The 15,877-nt window shown below is 44.8% G+C and overlaps 1 protein-coding gene across 5 annotated transcripts in view; it reads right to left on the bottom strand.

Annotated features, from left to right (window-relative positions):
* Evl (Enah/Vasp-like) overlaps nucleotides 1-15,877 on the bottom strand; it is a 147,510-nt gene that overhangs the window by 65,190 nt on the left and 66,443 nt on the right. The window contains exon 1 of one of the 5 annotated variants that reach the window (XM_028882116.2): nucleotides 1,375-1,509. The exons of the other annotated variants lie outside the window; for them this stretch is intronic. Within the exon in view, the coding sequence (XP_028737949.1) occupies nucleotides 1,375-1,385 (11 nt within the window). The 5' untranslated portion in view covers nucleotides 1,386-1,509. Of the gene's footprint in view, nucleotides 1-1,374; nucleotides 1,510-15,877 lie in introns of those variants that run through there. 5 annotated transcript variants of the gene reach the window in all.

Below are 15,877 nucleotides of genomic sequence, written 5' to 3'. Positions count from 1 at the left end.
AGGAGGAATAACTCAAAACTCAAGCAACAAATCAGTGTTTCCCTGGCTTAGCTGGGCTGCAGCTCCTCAGCAGAGACTAACCGGAGGGGCATCTGTGCTTCCTGACTGCCCAGGAGCAGCCAGCAGGCTGTACTTGCTGTCTTACTCACTCTAATAGCTCACTAAAATGTGTTTCAAGAGCCTGGACAGTACATTGAGTAAGCTCCAGCCCTGGTCCCTCCTCAACCAGGTGGGCCTTGGGGAAATCTCACAGCCTTTCAGAGCCTCAGCATCAAGGCAGAAAAGCAGTAACACCTTCCTCATCCATCCAAGAAGGGCAAAAGAAGACAGGTGATAAAGTAGCATTTTGCAAATAATTTTTTGTTTGTTTGTTTGTTTCAAGACAGGGTTTCTCAGTGTAGTCCTGGCTATCCTGGAACTCTGTAGACCATGCTGGCCTCAAACTCAAGAGGTCCTCCTGCCCAATCCCAAATGCTGGGATTAAGGGTGTGAGGCAGCAAACAATTTCTAAAGTCGGGGATTATTATTTTTTGTGAAGACACAAGGCTATAATGATTTAAACAAATAAAAGTCCCAACTCTTGGAGGATAAAACTTGGTCCTGGGGCTGGAGAGATGGCTTAATGGTTAAGAGTACTGGCTGCTCTTCCAGAGGTACTGAGTTCAATTCCTGGGAATCACATGGTGGCTCACAACCATCTAATGCCCTCTTCTGTCATGCAGGCATTCATGCAAAATAGAGCACTTATATACATTAAATAAATAAATAAATAAATAAAATATATAAAAAAAACAAACAAACTTGGTCCTATCATGACCTTTCATGTAAATTACAGAGAAAGGGGCACTCATGTCCACTCACAATACAACATGGTTTGCAGATGATGACTACTCAACAATGTTCAACATTGTTTATGGGCCGAGAAGCCAAAGGGGGACAAATCTCTCCAGAGATTTGTGTAAAAGGAACTCAGGTCTTTCATCCTGGTCCTCTGGCACAGGATACAAGCTGCTTCAGGACATTCTGCAGACAGCCTAGACCCACCACTCATACCTCTGAGTCAAAAAATACTCCCCTCAGAGTTCAGAATCCCCTCTACCCACCAAGGTAGGTGGTCAATTCTGGGTAAGTCTTTCAGACAAAAATGATTCAAGATCATCAGCATTCACAAGCACAGACCAGGGACTGGAAACAGCAGAGGGGACTGAGGCCATTAAATTGCTCTAGGATTTTGGTAAGCCCTCTGGTCCTAGATGTTCCCATCACTAACTAGTATCCAAGAGGACCAGAGATGACCTCTATAGACCCTTCAACATTAAGAGTCTAGGTTTCCTCTTCACACCCCTCTATCCCATTCTGGGTTCTTGTACTCACCCTGGGGCCATGGCTGAATGAAGGCTGCACAGGAGGTTCTGTGGATCAGAGGAGCACAGATCCTATGAAGACAGCTACGATTTTAGACTCTACTTAAAACCAAACAGGAAAAGGAAGCTCAACCAGAGACAAAGGGGAAACAAACCCAAGTGAAAAACTGAAACCTACGTAGAAAACAGCGAAACAAGAAGCTAACAGCACAGGGCCCCAGCAGTGTGGGCGGCTGAGCTCTGCTGCCTGGGCCTGAGACTGGCAGTCTCAAGCTCCTGAGTTTCCTGCTGAGTGACAAGAAGAAATAAAAAGAGGGCACGACTGCTCCTAAGGGGTTGAGGTTTTATTATAAGGGAGAGCACAGACAGAGGTAGAGTCCAGAGTAGACATGACCAGCAGACTGAACTGGGCTATGTGAGGAGAAAGGTGGTGGGGGAGAGCCAGGAGTCAAGAGGCCAGGAGTGAGCCAGGAGACAAGAAGACCCAGAGACAAAGAGGCTAAGAGGACTGAGCCAAAAAGCTAAGGTTATAGGGAAGAGCAGTTGGGGGGAAGAGCAGCCCAGTCTGTGGGCTGCGGAGTCTAGGGCTAGGGTGGGGCACACCAGCCAGGATGACTCTGTAACAGGAACTGGAGATGCTGAGAGAGGCTGGTGGACAGTGTCCACTTTCATATGTTAACAGGCACTTTAGTTAGCCCTTTGTCCAGGGTTTTAGACCTAACAAGGCTGGCCAGGACCTGGGGACTAGGCTGTGGTGCTGGCCCCAACAGTGACTATTATCCATTGTCTGGTCTAGGTCAGAACTACTACAGAATGTACACTCTGGTTTCCACTTGACATAGTGCAGGGTCATGGCAGATGACTTCCTAGAGGACCCTATGAGGAGACTGCTAGACTCAGAGAGTCCTGGTAGGTTGTGAGAACAAGGGCCTGTACAGTGTGTACAGCTATAACAGACTTTCCATTTGATTCTAGGGTAGATTTGCATTGTGATTGCAAGACACATCTTTCTAACAGGATGCTGCAGTCAGCAATTCACAGGTGAAAGAACACTGCAGGAACATGGGGAGCCTAGGTTTGTCACCTACTCAGAGACTCTAGCCTCCATTTCCTTAACTGGACCACAGACAGGGTGATTCTTTTGCCTATTCCATGGATTTCCATGAAGATCTACTCCTCAAGTTTCCTTAACTTAGTAGAAAACTCACAAAAAGTCATGCACTGTGCTAGAAACCAAAAACCAAGAACTGGAATAAGGGGCAGGCCTTGTCTTTAAAACAGCATTTACAGTCCTATGGCCTGATGTGATCGGCGCACCTGCAATGCCAGCACTCAGGAGGTTCATGGGTTTGAGGCCAGTCTGGGATACACAGTGAGATCCTATGAAAAACGGAAAGAAGGGCTGAGGGCACAGTGGATAGAGGGATCTGTGGGCAAATAGATGCACTGAAATATTATTGCAACAATGAGAGATAGCTGTGTGAACAGTATAAAGGGCCTGTTCTAACTGGAAACATGAACATCCTTTGAACATTGAAAATGCATTTTCAAAGGCATTAAAGATCTGTATTTCCTGTTAAGTACATGCCAGCTGCAAACCATGTTTTTGACCTGTGGTTTTGTTTTTTTGCTGGTTGAAGTATTTGCTATTTTTCCCTTGTGAATTTTTCTTTTTATTTGTGGATTATTTGGAAGTGTGTTACTTAATTTTGTTTTGCTTCAAAATCTTTGGTGTTTTCTTGCTCTATTGCTATTTACTCAGTTCTACTGTGGTCAGAGCATGTCCTTAATATGATTTCTTTTATATTTCCGGGTATGAATTGGATTGTTTTAATCTGTATAGAGACTTTTAGGGCCCAATGTATAGTCCAGTTCGGTGAACATACCATGGTCACAAGAGAGAAAGTATGTTCTCTCCAATGTCAATTAGGTCAAGGTGGTTAAGAGGTGCTGGACTTCTATGTCCTTACCATTTTCTTTATATATTTTATCAACTGCTAAGAGAAAGGCCTTAAAATCTCTAAGCGGCTTAAGGAGGTATATGTCTCTCTCTACCTTCAGTTCTGTTAATACTTATTTTATACATAAGCTTGGAGCTTTTATTAAGAACACTTTCTATTCTGTATTCTTTATTGTTAGTACTGTAACAAATAACCACAAACTTAGTGGCTTACAGCAATAAAAATGTGTTATCTTGGCCGGGTGTTGGTGGCGCACGCCTTTAATCCCAGCACTCGGGAGGCAGAGCCAGGCGGATCTCTGTGAGTTCGAGGCCAGCCTGGGCTACCAAGTGAGCTCCAGGAAAGGCGCAAAGCTACACAGAGAAACTCTGTTTCGAAAAACCAAAAAAAAAAAAAAAAAATGTGTTATCTTATAATTCTGTAGGGTAACAGTAGGTCAGAAGTCCAATACAGATCAGATTTTCAACACAGACTCACTAGGCTAAATTAAGACAGTGGAAATACCATACTTCCTTCTTGAGGCTCTGCAGAGGAATTAGCCCCTTCTCTTTCCCACCTCCTACATAATACCACATTCCTTGGCCCATGGCTCCCTCCTTCATCTTTTAAAGCATGCAATACATTACTCTGACCTTCTTCCCAAGTGACCTTTCTTTTGATTTTTACCTGGCCTCAAACTCTATGCAGCCAAGAATGACCTTGAACTCCTGATCCTGTCTCTACTTCCCAGGTGCTAGGATCACAAACATGAACCACCAAGCCCAGGAAGTTCTTTAGTTTTTTTTCTTTTGTGTGTATGTATTGATGTGTGTGTGTGTCTATGGGTGCATGCATGCATGTATGTACACTTGTAGATAGGTCAGAGGCTGATACAGGGTGTTTTCTTCAATTACTCTCCACTTCAGCTTTTGAGACAGGCCTCTCAGGGCTTCCTGTAAGAAATCTGATCCAGCCACATACTGCCTGGCTTCAGTGGGCTGGACACGGTGTGAGCCTTCCACTCTCTTTGATACCATCCTACCTCGTACCTCCATCTGGAGATGTAACCTGGATCAAAGTTGTTCTGTGCCGTGTAGGCTGACCCCAGGAAACACTTCTCTGGGTGTTGGTTCAGCAGGGACCCCTGCAGACACTCTTACAGTAGGCTGACCCCAGGAAACACTTCTCTGGGTGTTGGTTCAGCAGGGACCCCTGCAGACACTCTTACTGTAGGCTGACCCCAGGAAACACTTCTCTGGGTGTTGGTTCAGCAGGGACCCCGGCAGACACTCTTACTGTAGGCTGACCCCAGGAAACACTTCTCTGGGTGTTGGTTCAGCAGGGACCCTGGCAGACACTCTTACTGTAGGCTCTCTCGTGTCAAGTAAACTCACATTTTCACAAGGGGGAGCTTTTGGAGGCTCAGGTCTCCTCAGGGAACCTTTCCTATCATCCCTATGAAGCATGAGCTCCTATCTAATAACTACAGCTACATTTACACCACCTCGTCTGCAACTTTAACTTGCCCATGGCTCCTTCCTCTGAAAGTGTACCCCTCTAGTTTCTACCCCACTTGCTGCTCCCACAGCAGACCTGGACAAGAGCCAGAGCAAAGGCACTGTCACAAGCTGAGTGGCTCCGCGGCCTTGAACCGTCTCTTGCCAAACAAATGACTTCATTGCTTTTTTCCCCCCCTCTTAAAGACAGGGTCTCACTAGGCAGCCCTAGGTGGCTTGGAACTTACTATGCAGACCAGGCTAAAAGAGATCTACCTGCCTCTGCCTCCTGAATTATGAGGTTAAAGGTGTAAGGCAGCATGCCTGGCAAGTCTACTGCTTTTGAAGTTAGCCTTATTCAAGTTCTCAGGACGCAGGCAGAATATAGGCATACATTTCCCCCAGAATATCACATGAATGGACTTTAATCCTGGCCCTGACAAAGGCCTTGTTCCACTCTGAAACCTTATGAGCCAGGCTTCTACTGTCTGCATGTCTTTGTTGTTGTGTGTGTGTTGTACACATGTGTTCACATGTGTCAGTGACTGCACACTTGTGTGTGCCCATGGAGGCCATTCAATCCTGGGTATCGTCTACTTCATACCACTTCCCATCCTTGTCCTTCACTGAGACAAGGTCCTTCACTGAACCTGGAACTCCATCATTTGGCCAATGAGCTAGATCGATCTTGCCTCCTTTTCAACCACTGCGATGGAGTTACAGATGCATGCTGCCATGCCTGCCTTTTACATGGGGGCCAGAGATCTGAACTCAATTCAGGTCCTTACACTTTCATGGCAGGCACTTTCTGAGGGCCAGTTTTCTATGTTAGTTATTTGTCTTGTTGCTGTGACAAAAACCTAAGGAAAGGTTTGCTTGGGCTAATGGTTTAAGAAGGGATCCAGCCAGGTGTGGTGGCACACACTTTTAACCTGGTATTTGGGAGGCAATGGTAGGTGGATCTCTGTTGAGTTCAAAGTCAGCATAGTCTACAGAGTGAGCCCCTGTCAAATAAATGAACAAACAAAGGAAGAAAGTCTTTTATGTCAGGAAAGGTAGGAGTATTAGGTATCTGGTCACACTGTGTCAGTAATCAAGAAGCAGAAAACAGATAGGAAGTGGGGTCAGGGGATAAAACCTCAAGGGCCCCACTTTAAGTGACCTACTTTCCCGCAGTAAGACTCCACCTCCTAAAGGTTCCACAGCCCTTTCAAACAGTACTATCAGCTGGGCACTACTAGCCTGAGGGAGACATTTTACATTCAAACCACAGTGGGTCTCTGCTCAGGTTGAGGGACTCTCCTACTTCCTGCAGCATTGCGTGACCTCTAACATCACACTTTGGTGCTTAGCTCTGCAGACGGCATTCTGAGCTGGGCTCCTTGGAGAGCACCACACATGCACAGGCAGCCCCAAGGCAACAGCTCAAGTGGAGCCTTACATACAACTCCACTGTCTCTGTTCAGACCACAGAGCTTCCTCCTTCTCTAGTTCTTACCAAGTCTTACTACATGTAACCTGGAATCCCAGGATCAGCTTCCTGTAATCTCTTTAGCTTGGGCAACACCATTTTCTCTAAGACAGAAAAGCAAACAGAGGCAGACGGCTCTGGCCACTGTGGGGGTTTATCATCGTACTTCTTCTCAAGAATCAGAGTCTTAGGCTATCCATTTAGCAACTAAAACCAGCAAGGATTTGGTATTCTGTGAACTTCAATACCCTGTGTAGATTTTGTTCATTTTACAGCTGGTTTTAAAGTAAGTCATTACCATCACTTCATCAAGGACAGAAGCAGAATTAGTTATGGTTATTACACTAGCAAAGGCTTTTTTTTTCCATTTCCTGAAGATGCTGGCCTGTGTGTAACTGTCTCTGTGAGAAAGTGCCTTTCAGTTTCCTTCCCCACTTCCTCTGTCCTTTACATGGTGCTACTATCTTTTCTGGTTCCAGTAAGCAGGTAGCTAGAGTGAACCTTTCAGAAGGTCTTTTAACTCAACCCTAGAGCTTTAGTAATACACTTAGCAGAATTATGGGAAGGAGCAAGGAAGGAGAGAGGCCCTGGCCTGCCCTTGCTTTATGCAGAATTCCGTGGTTATCAGCCCCACCCTCAACTCTGGCTTCCTCATCTGTTCACTAAAAGGAATGGCTTTATTAAAACTCCATGGATGAGGCCTTGAGATGGTCCGCAGGTAAGAGAGCTCACCACCAAGCCTAACGAGCTGAGTCTGAGCCCAGAGGAAGGAGAAGACTGACTCTTGCAGGTTGTCCTCTGACCTCCGCATACATGCGATGTCACATATGCCCCCCTTCCACACACCAAAACCAAACCAAAACAACAAACTATGCATAACAGGCCCTGAATCAATCATGCCAAGACAACAGAAAATGTTGGAAAAATAGGATAGGGGATGTTGGCACTGGGGAAGCAGTTTGGTGAGGAATAAACCTATCCTGTTGAGGAAGCAGCTTGTAATATGATACCATGAGCCAAGCTCAGTACCAGCACAGAGCTTAGGGCAGGTACCTTGCAGGCTTAGGGTAAATGGTGACTGCACAAAGGAACATATGAAGGAATCAAGAGGAAGGACACCAACGCCTGCAGCAGACAGGCCAAGGCCTCTGGCTCCGGCATGTCAGCACAGAAACATCCACTTGACCTGCAAGAGGTACTTCTCACACTGCTGGATTCCAAAGAACTTGGAATCTGTTAAAACAAGCCAGGGTCTGACCCCAAAGCCAGGAACCTCTTTACTTAGGAAGCCTCCAAGAGAGATCGGCAAACAGGCTAAGCACTGTTCATCTCACCTCGGTACAATGCATATGAGCATTGTATCAGGCCCCTAGAACCTAGCGCAACTGATGTCATATTAGAGATACCAAGGCACCATTCTGACTTATGAGCCCAGCATATAGACCCCAACACCTGTCAAAACGAGAACAGAGACCTAATTCAGCATGTCCACAGTTCTGGGAAAGTCCCTAAATATACTAACTTTACTTTTTGGCTTCTGTAGCTCTGCTTATTGGTAACTGTTCTTGCTAATGGAAGTTTACATGCAAAAAATGCCAAGATTGGTAAGGCTCGTGGTTACACAATTTGGGCAAGCTCTCTGTGTGGCCCACCGGCCAGTGAGTAAAGACTTTCAATTGGCTTCAAGAGTCTACGTGTTCTCTGAAGGAGTAACCTCACAGCATCATGTCCATCACCTTCACATCACTATAACGAAATGCCTGGCCACCCACTACTGAAGAGACTGAGCTCATGCTTTTGAAGGGCCCAGTCTAAGATCAGGCAGCCCCATGCTCTGAGCCTCTGGTAATGGTGACATACAATGGCAAAAGCAGTTGGCAGGGCAAACGACTTACAATGCCAGCCAGGAAAGCCCATGGAGTGAGAGGCTATGATCCCTCCACACTTTCCAGGACATGCCTTTAGTGACCTCTAATGACCTCTTCCTAATGGCCCACAACCTTCAACATTACCACCCTGGGATATCAACTTTGAATACTCAGCCCTTGGGGATAGCAAAAGGGACTTTGACTGATAGCACAGGAGATAATTCTTGTAGAACTGGCACTTTGTTATCTGTAGCAAAGGTGGGCATTCTGAAAAGAAAGCAGGGAGGCCTTGGAGTAAAGAGGGCAGAGAAATCATCACCCAAAATTTGCTACCATCTCCAACTTGATGAAATTAAGTTGCATTAGCAATGTGCACTAGGCCTTTTAATTGATATGTTATTTGTGCTGTCACTATCTGAGTGAGTCTTTAGAGCCTCAACTATGACTTCAAAAACCAAAATGGAAGCTGGATTTGCTAGAGTATTTCAATGACTGCCGTACACTCTTAACACAGCTAGCCAGCTGTGCTCACTCATACAACACGGTTGCTGCTCTTGCTGAAGCCCTGCCTAAGCGGACCAGCTCTGTGAAGACAGACCAGCTTACTGCACACCCCAGGCAAAATGCAGAGACCCAAATTCCCAAGCATCCACTGGCAGCCTAGAGTTTGCCCTCACAGGCTTTTTCTCTTCAAGTACAGGGCTTGGAAAACAAAGTGTAAACAGCCAGATGCCAGCACTTGAGCAATCCTGTAGGGGAAACACAACCTGTCTCTTTAGCTACCTATGACCCAAGACTTTCATGGACTTTGCACTCATGAGGATGTTGCTTTGATCTGACTTTACATGCACTCTTCACATTCATGAACTGACACAGGAGAGGTAAAGCCCAGCCTAAACTCAGGCTTCTGCACCTTCACTCTGAGTTATCCTCCCTCCAGAAATTCCTCTCCATCTATCTGCAATCAAAATTGGGCTTGCCTTCCAAGACTCAGCTTACACATTTTACCTCACCAACAGTGTTTACTGAGCAAAATGCAGGGAAATATCACAAGCGTGGTATCATCCACTTACTTCTCCAAGAATGCTGCCCTTTGGTTCAGTCACCTTTTATTAACAGTTTGATCTGGCTCAGCTCTTGATATATGTATGATACATGTTCAGAATCTTAGTTAAGTTCTTCTGCTGGAAGGACTGGGACTCAAGAAGTACATAAGTCACTAGCCATACAGGCAAGGACAGACATGGAAAAGGAGGGTTGAGCCTATGGCATATCAGGGCAGCCCCCCTTAGGTACTTCCTTCCTAACCAAGCTCCTGCTAAATGCATCTGCAGCATAAGCAGGTATGGAAATTGAATGTCCAAGAACATAATGATAAACTCTCAGGGGAGTCTACCTTGGAGGAATGCAAGCATCATGAAAAAAAGACTTAGAAGGACACAGAGCAGTGACCTCCACCATGAAAAGCAGAAGTTTCAAATGCAATGGGCATGACAAATGCCTTTGGAGAGAAGGAAAGTTACTTAAAGCATTAAGTGGGGATAAGCAACAAGGAACAAACAAGAACCAACCAACTTTTAACCTTCACAGAGTTCAACAGGCCCAGCAGTCTAGGCAGTGGTTAGAAAAATAACAAAACACCCAGATAGGTTCACAGAACTGACGGAAACAACAAAGGAAAAGAGCCTAGAGAGAGGCAGGAGCAGAAACATCGATTTCTCTGTAAAAGCCATCTTGGAGGGAAAGAAAAATAGAGATAAAATATTTGGACAAATGACAGAATTATGCAGAATTCCAGAGCAATGTAAAAGCTCAGAGCAGAGTACAAATACAGGTTAGGAAAAGAGATAAGTACACACATGTACCCACATAAACACAGAGCTTGTTTAAGGATATCAAAGATAAAGAGGAAATTTAAAAAACTTTCCATGGAAAACCAAACCAGTGGCAGAACAAGATCCAGAGTAACTTCTATACCCAGCAGCAGTGAGGCAGTGAGGCAGTGAGGCAGTGAGGCAGTGAGGCAGCAGGCCAGATCCCTCAGAGTTGGAGGAAAAAGCTCCCACCCCATAGCTAGTCGGGCTACTGTTTACTTTGTTATTTATGTATTATTTGTCAATATATTATTTTAAAATATGTGTATGGGTGTTTTGCTTACATATATGTCTGTGTACCACATGCATACTTGGTACCTGGGGAGGCTAGAAGAGGGTTTTGAAACGGAGTTAGAAGCCAGGTGGTAGTGGCGCACACCTTTAATCCCAGCACTCAGGAGGCAGAGGCTCTCAGTGAGTTCGAGCCCAGCCTGGTCTACAGATCGAGATCCAGGACAGGCTCCAAAGCTACACAGAGAGACCCTGTCTCAAAAAAGAAAAAAAGAAACTGTAGTTAGTTAGAGATGGCTGTGAGTGACCATGTAAGTGCTGGGAATTGAACTAGGGTCCTCTGGAAAAGGAGCCGCTAAGCCACCTCTCCAGTCTCTGTAGGTAGCTTAGACTGGCCTCAAACTCATGATCTTCCTGCTTCTGCCTCCCAAGTGCTGAGTTTAAGAGTGGGCCACTGTATTTGCTTAGTGAAGTTTCTTATTACCTAAAGGCTGAGTTTGAATATGCAAAAACAATTAATGACCACTTTTAAAGAAAGCATAGTTCCAACTTTAGAACAAAAATTTAAGTCACAGTATATTTTGTGTATGTTTGAGGTATTTTGTCTGCAAAGAACAGAAGGCAGCAACAGTACATTCAAGAGAGGGTATGACACAGACACTGGGGATCTCTGAACCAAAGGGAAAGAAAAACTGAAGCAAAGCTACCACACTAATGACCGGTTGCAGTCTGATGAAATTCATCCGATTATACATTTCAAATGGGTGGATTTATAATATGTAAATTATATCTCAATAAAGCTATGGTTAAAAACTATCCCAAATGCAGAATGAAAATATAAACATTTTCAAGTGGGTTATAAGGAAGAGTGGGGCTTTAAGATGGCTGAAGAAAGCCATCCCACCGCCCTGGCTCGTATCAGTAATAATCTTCACTAGAAAGGGCCTTGCCCAAGCTGATAATTTTCAAGTTACTTCAGCTGTCTAGAGAGTAAACAGAAAACACAATGAAGCCAGCACACTTCTGGGGAAAAGGTCACCAGAATATAGCAGCTGCTGTGTGCTCTTTGGCATCAAGGCAAGCTCAAGAACTAACCCCACCTGAAAGGCACTCATTCCAAAAGCTCTTTCCCAAGCCTTGGGCCTCCTCACAACACTCCAGCGGGTTTAAAGAGGATATAAAGAAGGAGCCAGGCATGGTGGTGCACACCTATAACCCTAGCATCGGAAGGCAGAGCATGAAAATGGCTGCCAAGTTAAGGCCAGCCTAGGCTACACAGTGAGTTCCACATCAGTTGGATTTGGCTAATTTCAAATCAAACAAATCCAAAGGAGAATAATGACAAGGCACTAGTTCTCATCATCCACAGGTGCTGGGACTGTTTGTTTCTCTGAGCTTTGAGGCTGAATTTGCTTTCTACAAATGTAACATTTGTGTAGCTGCACTATAGAAAGCTCCATACATAGTTCAACCCCTACCACAGCCTCTGGCTCACCCATGGCGGTCACACATACAAACCCTTTTCTGGTAGCCACCAATCCATTTTCGAAATGCTGTCTTCTGAAGAATGCCACACTAATGGGAGCCTCTCCTATACAATCTTTCACACAGGCTTTCTTCACTTAGCGTGTAATCCCCGAGTTCACCAAAACTGCTGTGTTTACTAGTAAGCGCAGTGGCTTCTTGTGTCTTTTTCATAGTATTTCACCCTATGAATGCAGTACATAGTATTTACCCATATAGTTGAAGGGCATCTGGATAGCTTACCATTCTTGATAGTTGTAAATAGGGCTGCTGGAAATAGTCACACACAGAGTTTTCCTGTCTGGAGAGTAAACATTCAGGATGGCCAGCTAGTTAACTAGAGATTTCAATGACAGCAGCTGGACTGCTCTGGCTCTTTCTAGCAGTGTAGGAAAGCTACCACTGCAGGGCATTCCTGTCTGCTATTCTAATAAGTGCATAATGAGATCTTACTGTAATTTTAATTTGCATTGCCTAGTGATTAATGATTCTGTGTATCTTGTCACATGCTCATTCGCCCTCGGTATATCTCTTTGCTAAAGGGTCCAAAGTCTTTGGCTCAATTCAAAACCTGGGCTGTTTCATTACTGCCAAGTATGTGTGTGGTGTGTCTGCACGTATACTCGTGAGCACACCCAGGACAATGTCTTCCTCTATCACTCTCCATCTTATTTTTTGAAACAAGATCTCTCACTGCACCTTAAGCTCACTGACTGTCTGGTGAGCTCCCCTCTTCCCTACCAGATCTGCCTGTGTATAATGTATGAGCACTCAGGTGCCCTTTGTCAAGCTAAGCTTTCACTGAGTCACCTTCACGCCTCTGGTGAACATCAGTTGACATGATTTTCTGGATCTGTTTCTGTACTCTATCCAAGTACCCAACCTCCCATAAGAGACCTTGTAAATACACATGACAAATCTGCTGGTTTTATATATGTGTGTGTGTGTATGTATGTATGTATGTATGTATGTATGTATGTATCTATCTATCTATCTATCTATCTATCTATCTATCTATCTATCTATCTCATAACATGAAGCTAAATCAAACCCTGAGGCAGGGAATCATTTCCTCTATGAAACAGGCAACCCATTCTCTGGAGCACCAAGATTAGTTTTGATGTCACAATTTAAGAGGGGTGCTGGCAACCAGAAATATTCTTAGAGGGTATTGAGATAGTTGAAATGAGGGCCGAGGAAAGCAGGGCTGTGCAGCCTGGGTCTTGAAAGGTGTGTAATGCGAGCACTAGCTCTAGACCTATGGCATGGAGCTCACTGGAAACAAAGTCATCCATGACCTGAAGGAGTAAAGTTGGATTCGTGGCTGCATCAGGCACTGTGCTGACACTAGAGGCCAGACATGGATAGGTCACTTCCTACTTTCATAAGGGGGAAGCTCCATGGGGGAAATTATTTGGATTCAATGGCGGCGATCAAGACGTAATTAACTGCAGGGTACCTCTGCTTTCGGGAAGAGACTGGATTCAATGACTTACTTTCATTCTGATTGTGCAGTTGCCAAAGGTGGCTCAACAACTCTACTGACTGTCTCTGCCCTTAGACCTCACAAACAGACTGAAGTCATGGAACGAGGACATGTGTCCAAGGTGTCAAACCGTGGCTGCAGACTGAATTTGGAAGCCAGGCTTCAGATGCTTACTTGGTCAAAATTCTTAAGCCAGAACTGTGTTTGCTGAAGAGTGCTGGCACCTCCTTCAGCGATAAACTCTCCTTATTGGGGTTTCTGGTCTTTTGGATCACAGTCTCAGAGACCTCTGCAGGAAAAGGAATCTTACATTCCTGAATTTCAACCCTTTTTGATGACAAAATGGGGAGGAAAATTGAACCAAACAGGTTCTTGTAAAGATCTTGCTTCTGTTCTGAGATGTTTCGGGTGATCTACTGCTCTAATTAGGCTGGAAACAAGCCTGGCTTCTGAAGTCTGGGATATGGCTGGAAGAAAAAGTTGCCAAGACTACTTAAGATCTCACAGGTCCACACTAGCCTCAGAGGAGTTCAAGAATCCATTGGTTCATTCCATAATTCATCCCATCCATTAACCACAGACACACACTGGGAAAAAAGACATCACTGACGGACTTAGCTTTACTTATCTACCTCACACAGGGCAGAGGTCAGAACTGAAACCTGCTTCGTAGGGATCTCCCATGGGCAATGTGGCCAGCAGGAAGTCAGCACCTTCCCTCCTCCCCAGTCCTCTGAACACTGTACTCTCCTTTAGGTGAGATACTCATCTCTGTCCTTTCTACCTTGAAGAGCTCTGGCAAGGTTCAAGCGAGGCAGCAGGTATGAGAAGAGTTTTGCAAACTAAGAGATGTTGCTACCTATGTGAGAGACTTCCTTGCTCTGATGTCAACTTGTCAACATCAGGAATTAATGAAAACCCCAAAACGGAGGGCACATATGTGAGGGATTTATGCTTAATTTGAAGTGGCAAGATCTACTTCTAATTCAGATTTTTGAGGTAGGAAGACAGACCTTTAATCCAGATCTAATCTGGACCACACCTTCTGCTGGAAGCCTATATAAGGACATGGAAGAAGGAAGTGTTTGCCCTTTGCCTGCTTGCTCTCATCTTGCTAGCACATCCATTTCTTCACTGGCATTGGAGCCTACTTCTTCAGGATTCCAGTGTCTACTAAAGACCAGCTGAGACATCCAGCCTAGTGGACTGAGCAACTGTTGGATTCTTGGACTTCCCATTCACAGGCAGCCGTTGTTAGATTAGGTAGATCACAGCCTGTAAGTCATAATAGGTTTTCTGATCCCTGATAAGTTTCTCCACAATAAGTCAGATCAAGTCCAATTGAAAAAGTAACAAGTATACTGAGCAAAGCAACTCCTGGGCGGGTTCACCCATCTCAGAGAACAAGGCCAGAGAAGTCGAGCACCTGAATTAAGGAAGAGAGATTATAGACTGTAGGTGAGGGGTGATAATGTGTCTACCACAAGCTGGGTTTGTGCCCAAGGATGGTCAAAAGCTGAGTGCTTACGTAGGGACTTGAGCGGCTGGTGGCCTCAGGGGAGGAAGTTGCAATATTCACCAAAAATGTAGAACTGGACTTTTTGGTACCTTTCCTTTGTTGGGAGATTCTCTGAGGTTTGGAGAGAGGATGGAGGGAGGGAGGGAGGGAGGGGAGGAATGGGAGCTTTCTAGACTGTGCAAGGGCCTACCAGAGGCTCCAACTGAACAAGTGTTTCATATATATATATATATATATATATATATATATATATATAGAGAGAGAGAGAGAGAGAGAGAGAGAGAGAGAGATTGAGATTGATTTATTCTATTTTATTCTATAAATTCTTTTACTCTGGAGAACCCTGACTACTACACTTGCCTAATGGACACCTGGGTACCTATTCAATGATGCCTTGCAAGATAAACTCCATGGATATCAAGTTAAGTACAATGTCATCCAGTCTCTTAGTAAAGGCAATCAGATATAAACCGTGGGGTCAGAACAATGAAGGAGGTGACTGAGAACAGAAGCAGGGTCCTTTCCTCAGTTTGGACAGTGAGAAAGATGGCTGCAAAAAGGCACATCAGGAAAGAATAAGGCCACAGGAGGACTTACAGATCAGGTTCTAGAAAATATCATTTTCCATTAATATTCAAAATAATTTCATCAAATGGGCTCTCCTTTTATTATTACCCCTACAGTCTCTAAAGCATGGCTCTCATCTAGATTGGAGAGAAAGGTGGGTTTCCCTTTAGGAGGTATTTGGCAATGCTAGGACATTTCTGCTTGTTGCAACAGGAAAGGGGACTGTACCTCAGTGAGTGAGAAAGAGCAGGGGGGATGAGGGGCTGGGCAGGGGCTTGCCTGAGGCTCCAAGACCCCCTTAAATACACTGCAGCTTAGGACAGAGAGAGTGGGAGAAGAATGAAGGAGGAGAAAAGAGTGAAGGAAAGAAGCAGGCAGCTGCCAGTACATTTTTGAATTAGATGTAACACCTTTAGTATTCTGGTGATGATTTACATTTAAGATAGCCCACTTCACATGCTTTGTTTAATTCCATCACCATCACATGGCAGCAAAGGCAGACAAGCAAAGATCAGTCTTCAGAATTTCTGAAGACTA

This window comes from Peromyscus leucopus, chromosome 14 (assembly GCF_004664715.2).
Source record: "Peromyscus leucopus breed LL Stock chromosome 14, UCI_PerLeu_2.1, whole genome shotgun sequence".
Classification (NCBI taxonomy): Eukaryota; Metazoa; Chordata; class Mammalia; order Rodentia; family Cricetidae; genus Peromyscus; species Peromyscus leucopus.
Note: the sequence above shows the minus strand (reverse complement) of the source record. Positions and strands in the feature narration are given on the sequence as shown.